This window comes from Mauremys reevesii, linkage group 8 (assembly GCF_016161935.1).
Source record: "Mauremys reevesii isolate NIE-2019 linkage group 8, ASM1616193v1, whole genome shotgun sequence".
Classification (NCBI taxonomy): domain Eukaryota; kingdom Metazoa; phylum Chordata; order Testudines; family Geoemydidae; genus Mauremys; species Mauremys reevesii.
The window spans coordinates 73,227,398-73,241,319 of record NC_052630.1 but is presented as its reverse complement, the minus strand read 5'-3'; the positions used below and the strand labels follow the sequence as shown (position 1 = coordinate 73,241,319).

Here is a 13,922-nt window from a genome sequence, read left to right as displayed (position 1 = left end):
TCTGCTCTCTGGCCTCAAGTGATTGCTTCCTACACCGGCTGCCCCAAGGATACAACAATTTGAAGTGGAATCCATTCAGAAACTGAGGACCAGCAGCCAAGTGGGAATCTGGCCAGGGCCGACTCTAAGTTTTTTGCCGCCCCAAGCAGAAAAAAGAGTGCCGCCCCACTGTAACACACACCCCCGAGCGCCACCCTGCCGAAACATCCCGCCCCACCAACCCCCCCCCCGGAGTGCCGTGCCTCCCCACTGAAACATCCTCCCAAGCGCTGCGCCATGCTGCTGAAACAAAAACAACAACAACAAAAAACCTCGAGCGCCGCCCCGCCGAACCAAAAAAAAGAATAATCAAGTGCCCCCCCCACCGCAAGATTGGCCGCCCCTTACAAGGTGATGCCCCAAGCATGTGCTTGGTCGGCTGGTGCCTGGAGCCGGCCCTGAATCTGGCTATGAAATTTTGGATCCCACCTACAGTTAGTGCATACACTTCGAATTTGTTCAGACAATAGGTGACCTGTTATTAGACAAGGAGTTTTATCTAATATAGAAGTGTAAAGCCCAAGGTTGCATCTTTATGTTTGTTTTCTGTGTAACTTGTATCTGTTGTCTCTCTCTTACTTTTTCATCTTTGAATCTGTGGTTTTTCTATTAAATAAACCTTTTGTTCATTTTTATCCCAAGGAGGTCTCCAGTGTGCAAACTGTGTGGAGTGTGTGCACCAAAGTAAGCTGGTGACTAGGGGAATGGTTTCACCTTTTGGAGGGTGATGAACCAGAGGGGAAAAGTTTAGTATTTGAGAATTCAAGGAAAATTCAAGTTTGGGGGAAACTTGGGACTGGAAAGGCTGGTGGTGTCATCCTGCAAGGAGTAATTAGGCTGGTGGAAGCCAGTAAATCTTTGTGCTTGTGGACAGGCTAATGTATGTCAGGGATCTGAGCCATAGCAACACAATATTAAGGCATCCCAAGGTTACAGGGCAGGGGGTGACATAACACCCTGATCTGTGTGATCCCCAAAACATCTCAAAGAACTTAAGTCTTCACAGACTGAGGTACCCTTCATGAGGACCCTCATTCCCCCACAGAGAGGGAGGATGAGCAGATTCAGAGGCAGGCTGAATACTTGGAGGCAGGCTGAATGACCCAATCCAGGCTATTTGCCATAGAGGCCATTTAACACTGAACTGGACCCAAATTAAATGCTTCGTTTTTTGTTCGTGGTTTACCCTTTCCCATTAAAGTTTAAGAAATTTGGCCTTTCACTTTAAAATCCATCCCTGTGTCTGTGTTTCATTCTTCTGCATATTCTGATCAAATATATGTATATAATTTAAAGGGATCCTTCTGGATGAAAGACAGCATACAACTGCATTATTCTATTGTCATCAAGTGACACTATCACAAACACCACAAAGGGAAAGCATCTAATGTGTATTCCACATTTGCTGTATTCACAGTGCAAATAAACATAAATGGAAAGGCAGCAGCAAACTATATCACTTGCAAAAACAATATTATTAAAAAAAGAATACTGAAAAAATATTTTAATTAACAAAACAAATCGAATGGAAAAGATTCTTCAAATAAAGCTTTAAAAGTGAGTCTGTGTGTGTTTGACTGCCATGACTAATTATGTTGCCATGTAATGTGTGTTCAATTTGAGCTTATTTAAATAGCAGAAATGCTCATTAGCTGCAGTATATCTGTGAAGCTTCAGTAAACAGTTTAATGGTTTTTATGTTTAACCATTTTGATAAGTTCCTGTAATTTTGGCTTTAGAAGCTCATTAATGTTATTTCTGATATCCATCTTACAGACTTCTTTACTGTGAAAGGGCATCAAGTACTTCAGTACAATCTGAAAATACAGTAATCATATGTGTAAAAATATAGCTACCTTACATGTAAAAAGTCTGATTCACTGCCAATACAATCCACATTGTAGGCTGCAGAAGCAATAAATCTGCCAGAAGCAATGGTACAAGCACATTCCACCTACCATCCCTAGCCAACTGTGGGCTGTACTGACCTGCATCGGCTTCCCAAAGCAGGCAAGGCTGATGAGCATAGGTCCACACATGCTGGGAAATGTGCCTATTTGTTCTCTAAGCAGCCCCCACCAGCAAAGCTCTTGGCTGTAAAATTAATGGCAGCAATTCTGCTATTGTCCCTCCACCAGTGCAGATGTTCTGCAGGTGAAAGGGTGTACACTTGCCATTACACAAACTATATCAATAGGCAAACTTTTACTGATTTAAAGGGACTAGGATTTGAACCCTTTGTAAATTGTGATTTTACTCTGCCCACAGTGTACTTTTCTGTAGATAGAAGACTTTACTCTCCAAGATTGCAACTCTGACATCTTTCCTGAGCGCTGAATTATTTTTTAAAAATACACTCCAAAAATGGGCAACTTTTCTGCCTCTAAAATATAAAACATCAGTTAGAAACCAGGACAAAGGCCTCACAATACCAATCATTTAGAAATTGTAAAACTATAAATATGGGGATCTGACAAACCAATATGTGAAATGCATTTTGCAAATGTTCTATCTAATATTGCTGTTCTATCACATGCTGTTCTGTCTGTCACCCTCATTGCTTAATGCACCCTTTTAAAATGGCATGGAATTGAAGATAAACCATTTATTTTCCCTTTTAAAAATAATGTGTATGCTGCATCCCCACCCATACAAGTTACCACTTTATACAAACAAAAAAACAAAAACAAAATCAGGTGCAGATCCTAGATCCTGCCAATAAAGTTTATGGAATTTATGTTTGTTTAGGAAAAAAATGAAAAACAAAATTGGATACTTTTGCATTTCTAAAACAAAAAACAAAAAAAAAGAGGGAAATATTTTCCACATGTTGTCCTATATTCTATATAAATGAAGAACATAATATGTTCAATCTTAGGGACTGATGTCAAACTTACGGTTTATAACACTGTCCTAGAGTAAGAACATATGTGATCCCAACTACTAGTGAAAGCTGGCATATACAGCTGGACACAGTAGAACAGTCCCACCCCCCGTCTGACAGCCTCTGTGCTGTTGAGGAGGATGAAAGTCCCAAGGAAGGAGAGCATCAAACTGGAGCAGAGGGAAACAATCCCATTGTTGGGTCCCTCCTTCCAGATGATGTTGTGGTATCCTGTCACATTGAGGATACCTCTCCGGGGGAGGGAACTCCAGCTATTAGGAAGAGACAGGCATTAGGGTATTAGTAATGGGCGATTTGATCATTAGAAACATAGATAGCTGGGTTTGCGATGACTGGGAGAACTGCATGGTGACTTGCTTGCCTGGTGAGAAGGTTGGGGATCCATCAAGACATCTAGATAGACTTGTGTGTATTGCTGGGGAGGAGCCGGTGGTCATGGTACATGTAGGTATCAATAACATAGGGAAGGATACGAGAGAGGTCCTGGAGGCCAAGTTTAGTTTGCTAGATAAGATATTGAAGTCCAGAACCTCCATGGTAGCATTCTCTGAGATACATTAAGTTCCACACGCAGGGCCAGTTAGACAGGCAGAACTGTAGAGTCTCAATGCCTGGATGAGACGATGGTGTAGGGAGGAGGGGTTTAGATGTATTAGGAACTAGGGAAACTTTTGGGAAAGGGGGAGCCTATACAGGAAAGATGGGCTCCACCCAAACCAAAATGGAACCAGACTGCTGGCACTTAACATTAAAAAGGTTATAGAACAGTTTTTAAACTAAGGGCTGGGGGAAAGCCAACAGGTGCAGAGGAGCACATGATTCGGACATCCCTTAGAGGATGTACCTATTAATGGAGAATCTCTATGTCCTAGTGAGGACGAGAGGATGGAAAATGGTAAAATACAGGCAGGGTCTGATCAAGACAGTCAAATAAAAAAGAGTCCCATTCAATAAAAATGTGTAATGGCAGACAGCTAAAAGGAGACAAGTTTTTAAAGTGTTTATATACCAATGTTAGAAGTCTAAATAATAAAATGTGTGAACTAGAGTGCCTCGTATTAAATGACGATATTGATATAATAGGCATCCCAGAAACTTGGTGGAATGAGGATAATCAATGGGATACAGTAATACCAGGGTACAAAATATATCATAAGGACAGAACAGGTCATGCTGGTGGGGGAGTGGCATTATATAAGAAAGAAAGTGTAGAAACAAAAGAAGTAAAACTCATAAATGAATCAAACTGTGCCATAGACTCTCTATGGATAGACATTCCATGCTCTAAGAAGAAGAATTTAGCGGTAGGCATATATTACCGACCACTCGACCAGGATGATGATAGTGACCGTGAAATGCTCAGGGAGATTAGAGAGGCTAGTAAAATAAAAAACTCAATAATAGTAATGGGGGATTTCAACTATCCCCATATTGACTGGGTACATGTCACCTCAGGAAGGGATGCTGAGATAAAGATTCTTGACACCTTAAATTACTGCTTCTTGGAGCAGCTGGTCTTGGAACCCATCAGAGGAGAGACAATTCTTGATTTAGTCATAAGTGGAACACAGGATCTGGTCCAAAAGGTGAATATAATAGCTTGGTAATAGTGACCATAATATAATTAAATTTAATATCCCTGTGGCAGGAAAAAAAACCACAGTGGCCCAACACTGTAGCATTTAATTTCAGAAAGGGGAACTACACAATAATGAGGAGGTTAGTTAAACAGAAATTAAAGGGTACAGTGTCAAAAGTGAAACTTTTTAAAGACACCATAATAGAGGCTCAATATAAATGTAAACCCCAAATTAAAAAACATAGTAAAAGAAACAAAAAAGAGCCACCATGGCTAAACAACAAAGTAAAAGAAGCAGTGAGAACAAAAAGGCATCCTTAAAAAGTGGAAGCTAAATCCTAGTGAGGAACATAGAAAGGAGCATAAACACTGGCAAATGAAGTGTAAAAATATAATTAGAAAGTCCAAAAAGAATTTGAGGAACAGTTAGCCAAAGAGTAAAAGTAACAGCAAAAAATGTTTTAAGTGCATCAGAAGCAGGAAGCCTGCTAAACAACCAGTGGGGCCACTGGACAATCGAGGTGCTAAAGGAGCACTCAAGGATGATAAGGCCATTGCAGAGAAACTAAATGAGTTCTTTGCATCGGTCTTCATGGCTGAGGATGTGAGGGAGAGTCCTAAACCTGAGCCATTCTTTTTAGGTGACAGATCTGAGGAACTGTCCCAGGTTGAGGTATCTTTAGAGGAGGTTTTGGAACAAATTGATAAATTAAACAGCAATAAGTCACCAGGACCAGATGGTATTCACCCAAGAGTTGTGAAGGAACTCAAATGTGAAATTGCAGAACAACTAACTGTAGTCTGTTTAAATCAGCTTCCATACCAGATGAATGGAGGATAACTAATGTGACGGCAATTTTTTAAAAGGGCTCCAGAGGTGACCCTGGCAACTACAGGCCAGTAAGCCTCACTTCAGTACCAGGCAAACTGGTTAAAACTATAATAAAAAACAATATTGTATGACATATAGATGAACATAATTTGTTGGGAAATATGGTTTTTGTAAAGGGAAATCTACTAGAATTCTTTGAGGGGGTCAACAAGCATGTGGATCAACGGGATCCAGTGGATATAGTGTACTTAGATTTTCAGAAAGCCTTTTACAAGGTCCCTCACCAAAGGCTCTTACGCAAAGTAAGCTTCCACGGGATAAGAGGGAGGGTGCTCTCATGGATTGGTAACTGGTTGAAAGATAGGAAACAAAGGGTAGGTATAAATGGTCAGTTTTCAAAATGGAGAGAGGTAAATAGTGGTGTCCCCCAGGGGTCTGTTCTGGGACCAATCCTATTCAACATATTCATAAATGATGTGGGAAAAGGGGTAAACAGGTGGCAAAATTTGCAGATGATACAAAATTACTCAAGATAGTTAAAACCCACGCAGACCGCGAAGAGCTACAAAAGGATCTCTCAAAACTCGGTGATTGGGCAACAAAATAGCAGATGAAGTTTAATGTTGATAAATGCAAAGTAATGCACATTGGAAAGCACAATCCCAAATATACATGTAAAATGATGGGGTCTAAATTAGCTGTTACCACTCAGAAAGAGACCTTGGAGTCATTGTAGATAGTTCTCTGAAAATGTCCACTCAATGTGCAACGGCAGTCAAAAAAGTGAACAGATGCTGGGAATAATTAAGAAAGAGATATATAATAGGACAGAAAATATTATGTTGCCTCTATATAAATCCATGGTACACCCACATCTTGAATACTATGTGCAGATGTGGTCGCCCCATCTCAAAAAAGATATATTGGAATTGGAAAAGGTTCAGAAAAGGGCAACAAAAATGATTAGGGGTTTGGAACGTCTTCCATATGAGGAGTGATTAATAAGACTGGGATTTTTCAGCTCGGAAAAGAGGCAATTAAGGGGGGATATGATAGAGGTCTATAAAATCATGAGTGGTATAGAGAAAGTAAATAAGGAAGTGTTATTTACTCCTCATAATACAAAAACATGGGGCCACCAAATGAAATTAATAGGTAGCAGGTTTAAAACAAACACAAGAAAGTATTTTTTCATGCAACTAATGTCAACTTCTGGAACTCATTGCAAGAGGATGTTGTGAAGACCAAGACCATAACAGGGTTCAAAAAAGAACTAGATAAATTCATGGAGGATAGGTCCATCAATGGCTATTAGCCAGGATAGGTAGGAATGGTGTCTCTGGCCTCTGGTTGCCAGAAGCTGGGAATGAGTGACAAGGGATGGATCATTTATGATTATCTGTTCTGTTAATTCCCTCTGTGGCACCTGGCATTGACCACTGTCGGAAGACAGGATACTGGAATAGATGAACCTTTAGTCTGACCAAAGTAGGGCCATTCTTATGTTCTTATAATAGTAAGTAAAATCTCAGAACAGTTACTCATAAGGGAGAAAAACCTGTTCTTGGTCAGTTTTGGGGGAAAAGAAAAATCAATTATAGAACAAACATGTTGCACTTTATAGACATTGTCTGTGGCAACCTTTAGTGATGCTATGCTGGACTGAAAATAGTTAAGTAACTGCTATCTGTCCTACCCTCTTTTAAATAATCCCAAAGAAACAGGAGGCAAAATCTGTATGAAAATTCTCCATATGATTATGCTGTCCCTCACCATTGTTTCACTGGAAAGAAATGCAATGTGCCTGTACTGCAAATACAAATCCACGGCATAAAACTGAGGCAAATTTGTACCACTGAAGTCAGTGGAGTGATGCCCGGGTTATTTTGGCTCACTGTGCTTAGGTAAACACGCTTTGTTTACTGAAGTTCTGAAACACAATGCTTACACAAAAATAAATAGTAAAAGCAAGACAACTGAAACTTATGATTATCTGCTAATTTGCATAATTGTACCAAGGTATACAATTCCAGCAAATATGCAACACAATAACAAAGGATTTTTTATTTTTTTATTTTTTGCGCTATTGTCAAGGCTGATTCCCCACTCTGGCACTTTGAGTGTAGAAGGTGGAGGTCCACAAGGATTCCAAAAATTAATACTAGCCACTCCAGGCTTGTAAAAAACCCCTTTTGACCCAGGAAGGAGCACTCGGGAATTCCTCCCTGTGGGGTACCCTCAAGCCCTTTCACCCCCGCCTCTGGGGAAGAGCTAAGAAAGAAAACAAAAGAAATCAGCTGTTGCCACCAGCTAATTAAACAACATGCACAAACCTCTTAGGACACAAAAATCCAATCCTGTTCTTAAAAAAGGAAAATTGTATTAAAAAGAAAAAGAAAGGAAATACATCTGGAATTTAGGCTTTTTGCTAGATTAAAAAAAAATTACAAAATTAAGCATCAAGATAGCTTTCTTGAGGTCCAGCTTAAAGGTTACAAGCAAAACAAAAGTACCTGGGGCTAGCCCAGAGAAGTCCACAAGCCAGAAAGAAATAAAAGAGATAAACCTAATCACGTCTTCCTAGATGTTTCCTGATCTACTTACATATCTGGGTGGGGGTTTCAAATAAGTAGTTTCTAGGTATGATCTGAAGGTTTTTCATACCTGGCTTAAAGCTTCTTACAGCATAGTCCCAACCCTGTCCCTGCTCTCCAGGAGAACCACAGACAGACAAAAGGGGAGTCTTGTTTCAATTTTAAAAAGTTCTAGCCTTCCCATTGGCTCTTTTGGCCAGGTGCCCACTCAATTTCTTTTACCTATGCATAGCAGTCAGACTTTTTAACCTTTTACAGGTAAAGCAAGTAGAGAACAGCTACCAAGGGGGATTTTATAGCTAACTGGCTGGCTGGGTGTCCATAAATGGAAGCTACCTCCCCACCCCTTCATTTATCACAGCTGTATATCTAGAATACTTGCTTTTCTGCATTTATGTTTGGACCTTTGTAGTATTTATTTAAATTTATTAAAGAAGATAAAGAACATACATTTCTTACCAAGAAATTGTAGGAGTGGCTCCTTTCGACTCTGGCCTGCTAAACAGAATTTTGAATGAAACTAGCATTGTCAATGGCAGCTGCATTAGCTCTGGACTACTACTTTGTGGCAAAAGTACTATTTTCTCTTCACAATTTTTTCATGGAAAAAACATTCTGTTTCCTCCCTCCCACCTACCCCCCTGAAATGAGGGGGACATTTGTAGCCCCAAACTGGTGCTGTCCCTTCTCTTTCAAGAAAAAAAAATATTGTGTAAGGCCCGGGCCTTAAAATCAACTGGTCTTCTGTTTAGTAGCATATGGAGAATTATATGCCACACCAGAAACTGTTAAGAGATACAGTTTAATACAAGGGATTATGTTCTTAATTATTGGGTAAACTGCAATTTGGAATGGTTCCAGAGGACATTCCTGTAACTCACTCACACATTTTAGGCTCCAAAATGGCAAAACAGGAAAGCAGGGAGAGTCAGTGAAAGTGCAAAGCTCCCTTAGGCTGTTTATTTTATTCAGGCCCAATCGTAAAATTGTTTCCTGGCCCCAATGTGCTGCTAAGTGGAAATGCATACTGTGCCTGCAAAAAACGTCCTTTCGCCAAAACAAACAAGCAAGAAATCATCACATGCCAATATTTCTCCTCTTCAAGAATCTAGTATAAATAACAACCTGATTTTTAACTGTTTTCACCAGTGGTGCTTATTTTTTTAATACAGTTCTATATGGCAACTGTCCAGCTCTATAAGTTAGCTTCCCAAGCATATAATGGACTTTGCAGTTCTCCTAAGGTTTTGTGAAAAAATTAAAAATATATTTCTCTGAGCCCAAAGGACAAATAAAGTACAAACCAGAATGCTTGAAAATGTAATAGCATTGTATTTTAACAAAACTTCAAACAGCAAATACCTCCCTATGAGCATGAGGAAACTGAGCTGTAAAATTACAAGTTCCTCTGCAAGAGCAAGAAACATCATGACGACAATAATAGACTGACAGAGCCTTTCCATCCTCCATTCTGAAGGAACTCAAAGGCGAAATTGCAGGACTATTAACTGTCATCTGTAACCTATCATTTAAATTAGCTTCTGTACCAAATGACTGGAGGATAGCTAATGTGATGGCAATTTTTTAAAAGGGCTCCAGAGGTGACCCTGGCTACCAGACCAGTAAGCCTCACTTCAGTACCAGGCAAATTGGTTGAACATAATAATCAATGTGTTTTTTGTAAAGGGAAATCATGCCTCACCACTTTACTAGAATTCTTTGAGGGGGTCAACAAGCATATGGACAAAGGAGATCCAGTGGATATAGTGTATTTAGATTTTCAGAAAGCCTTTTACAAGGTCCCTCACTAAAGGCTCGTAAGCAAAATAAGCAGCCATGGGATAAGAGGGAAGGTTCTCTCATGGATTGGTAACTGGTTAAAAGATAGGAAACAAAGGGTAGGAATAAATGATCAGTTTTCAGAATGGAGAGAGGTAAATAGTGATGTCCCCCAGGGATCTGTACTGGGCCCTGTCCTATTTAACATATTCATAAACGATCTGGAAAAAGGGGTAAACAGTAAGGTGGCAAAATTTGCAGATGATACAAAACTACTCAAGATAGTTAAATCCCAGGCAGACTGCGAAGAGCTACAAAATGATCTCACAAAACTGGGTGACTGGGCAACAAAATGGCAGATGAAATTTTATGTTGATAAATGCAAAGTCATGCACACTGGAAAACATAATCCTAATTATACATATACAATGATGGGGTCTAAATTAGCTGTTACCACTCAAGAAAGAGACCTTCGAGTCATTGTAGATAGTTCTCTGAAATCATCCATTCAATGTGCAGCGGCAGTCAAGAAAGCAAACAGAATGTTGGGACTCATCAAGAAAGGGATAGATAAAAAGACAGAAAATACCATATTGCCTGTATATAAATCCATGGTACGCCCACACCTTGAATACTGCCTGCAGATATGGTCACCCCATCTCAAAAAAGATATATTGGAATTGGAAAAGGTTGAGAAAAGGGCAACAAAAATGATTAGGGGTATGGAACGGCTTCCGTATGAGGAGAGCTTAATAAGACTGGGACTTTTCATCTTGGAAAAGAGGCGACTAAGGGGGATATGATAGCAGTCTATAAAATCATAAATGGTATAGAGAAAGTAAATAAGGAAGTGTTATTTATTCCTTCTCATCATACAAGAACAAGGAGTCACCAAATGAAATTAATAGGTAGCAGGTTTAAAACAAACACAATTATTTTTTTCACGCAACGCACTGTCAACCTGTGGAACTCATTGCCAGAAGGTGTTGTGAAGGCCAATACCATAACGGGATTCAAAAGGGAGCTAGATAGATTCATGGAAGATAGGTCCATCAATGGCTATTAGCCAGGATGGGCAGGAATGGTGTTCCTAGCCTATGTTTGCCAGAAGCTGGGATTGGGTGACAGGGCATGAATCACTTGATGATAACCTGTGTGTTCATTCCCTTTGGGGCACCTGCCATCGGCCACTGTTAGAGGACAGGATAATGGACTTGATGGACCTTTGGTTTGACCCAGTATGGCCATTCTTATGTTCTTATGAGTGCATTTGATTTGCTTCGAGACTGCTGGTTAATGAAGAGGTGTAAAGAACTGAAAATGACATATCCACAAAAAATAGTAATTAATTTTCATAGTTTATTTATTTTTAACTTTTCCTGTATGTGAGAGAAATTTCTGCACTCAGCTTGCTATACCAGTAGCAGTATCCACAGACACAACATGTGAAAGTGAGGTATGTTGCCCATTCCAAGGGAAAGGACTCATTCCACAATCTGCCTGAATTATGACTTTGTTCCTCTCAGACTACAGCATGTTGCTACACAGAACTCATAAATGGATAATTTAACAGGCAAATGGACATTAGGTTCCCCATCTTTTGAAAGGGTTATAGTTAGTGGTAGTTTATTTCACTGGCAAGCATTAGTTATTGGTCCCCCTCTGTGTAAATCCACAAAGGATGTGATTTGTTATAGCCATCAGCTATAGAGTTTTGGTTCAAGCTGTAGCAGCTTCTGCTTTTAGTTTTGGATGTCCCTTGTTCAAAACTTCAGTGTCAGCCAAAATGTCAACTGTCACATTAGGCCCCATCAGCCCATCAAGTTAACGCTGAAGCAAGATTGAGTGTGGGAATACCTATACACAAGATAGAGTAACCTTTTAGCTTGGAACCAGCCCAAGAACCAACCCAAGAACCAACACAATTTGCCACTGATACAGGCAATATATTTTATTAACCCAAGAGGTTTGAGAAAACCTTCCCAAAGACCTTCTAAATAGCAAGAATTCATGAAGGATTTGAAATGCCTTTTTGAAAATATTCTCTAATTAAAGTTAACTCCATCAAGACACTGGCTCATGACGCTATTAAAAATTCGAACCCTAGCTTTTCTTTGTACTTCCTTGGTGAGACTGATAGCTAGACCAAAAGCAACACAGATATTAAATTCTTTATATGACAACATATCACCAAGTGGAAGGGTTGTCCCCAATCACAAAGAGTCATCAGAGTCCCTCCTGCTTCTGATTTACTCCATTAGATAACTGCACAACAGGAGGTTGCACAGAATGAGTATCACTGGGAGTACTATGGATGCAATTTCCTTGTAGATAACAGCACAGCTTGAATTAAATTATCAAAAATCATGTGTTATGTACCCAATAAGTGAACACCTGTAAATTAAATTTACAGATACCTTAAAGGAATGGCTTTGCCCCCTTTCTTTTATTGTAGTAGAAAATCTAAAATCTCCCTGTGATAATATGCTGGATTAAAAATTGTAAACATTGTGCCTTAGTATAACTATTATTGAATTGGAAGTACTGAATATCTGATTTGTGTTACAGAGAGCTCTATTGACATCTGTCAGCAACATTCTGGAATTCTTAAAATGTTCTTATAGCTCCTCTCCATTACTTAATGTTTTGTCTTCCTTGTGAAGGTCAGTAACATCTTCTTATTCCATCAATTGTTCCAGAAAACTCAAAAGCATGTCTTTATTTCTCTTCCAAAGAATGTCCATGTAGAATATTTACAGAAAAAGCAGAGGTAAAAATGTCCTTCTATGAAGCTGCAAGACAATCACATCTATTGCTAGACTTGGATGGTTTTGGATTTACTACTTTTCTGTGACTAAGAAGGTACAGAAGTCTTTGCCATGTTATGAGGTTTTGAGCTGTATTTTGCACTAAGAGAACCAGCATAATGTTCTCTGTGGCCAGCGTAATGCTACTAGGATTTCCAAAAGTTTTTGTGGCCTTATCCTCTGAAGCACTTTAAAGTAGCAAATGGGAAGGAGTACATAGTATGAGTCTGGTCCATTTCTGTATCAGAGCATCCATGCCCAAAATTTCAGGAGGACATGTCATGGAGTAATTTCCTGGTATTACTATACATGGAGGAGGTATACAGGTCCATCTCTGGGACTCCCAACATCTCAATCACCTTTATGAATACCTCCCAGTTCAGGCTCAATTAATTGTGGTTCATCTCTCTTCTACTCAGTCAGCTGGCTTTGGTATTTAATATGCCTTTGATGTACAATGCTTTTAAGGAGCGTAGAATCCTTTCAATCTGTCCAAAGAGAAGCCAAGCTTCTCCATCAGTTTTTAGCTCCTGATTTTTTAGACTCCAGTCCATGAGGAGTGCATGTGTGAGACAGCCTGGATCCCTGCCCAGCCCTGAGCAATATAGAGGGCATCCACCCATCCATCCCATCACAGCAGCCCCTAGTTGTTCTTATGATTACAGTCAGAAAAAGAGAAAATGGCACCATACTACTGCAAATGTCTTCCAATTATAGATGGGTATGCACTGCAACATTTGCATCATCATCTCATTTGTGAGGGGGTGTTTGGATCTTGAGTTTTGGGTGAGACTCATCTTTAGAGTTACATCTGCTTAGTTTGCTAATGTCAAGATGAAGACTATAGAGCCTATATAGCTGTGGATAGGCAAGCTGTATTAATTTATTCTTGCATTAAGAACAGAATTGCCCATTTACGTTCTGCCTCCACATTCCTTCTTTTTCACTGATATATGAAGCAGTCAGAACGCAGCTTGATTTTCAGACAACCCCTTGAATTTGCAATTATGGCACCTAGTGTACTTTAAATATTCTCTCGCAGACTGAATTAATGGTGACAAGGAAGTTACTTATATGTGGGGGTGGAATTGCAATGGCTAAGAACCATTTAAGGTTAAGCCTTAAAATGGAATGCTGTAATACCATTCACTACAGGATCACTTTTCCAAAATTAACTGCACTTGATCTGCAAATATCTCATGGTTAGATACCACACTGAGTGGTGTCTTAGAAATAAGACTGGATTTTGGATCGATCTCTTTTACTTTGTTATAATTTAGGGACTAAGTTGCACAGTAATATTCTCACACCTTCTAACACACCACTCCATAACTTACACACAAAGGTGCCTTCAAGTAATTAGTTATTTTGAGTACTAAACTTGAGA

General features: G+C 39.5%; 1 protein-coding gene across 14 annotated transcripts in view; it reads right to left on the bottom strand.

Moving 5' to 3' along the window:
• DPYD (dihydropyrimidine dehydrogenase) overlaps nucleotides 1-13,922 on the bottom strand; it is a 638,604-nt gene that overhangs the window by 282,807 nt on the left and 341,875 nt on the right. Inside the window, exon 12 of one of the 14 annotated variants that reach the window (XM_039484218.1) lies at nucleotides 11,103-13,393. The exons of the other annotated variants lie outside the window; for them this stretch is intronic. Coding sequence (XP_039340152.1) covers nucleotides 13,386-13,393 — 8 coding nt within the window. The 3' untranslated portion in view covers nucleotides 11,103-13,385. Of the gene's footprint in view, nucleotides 1-11,102; nucleotides 13,394-13,922 lie in introns of those variants that run through there. 14 annotated transcript variants of the gene reach the window in all.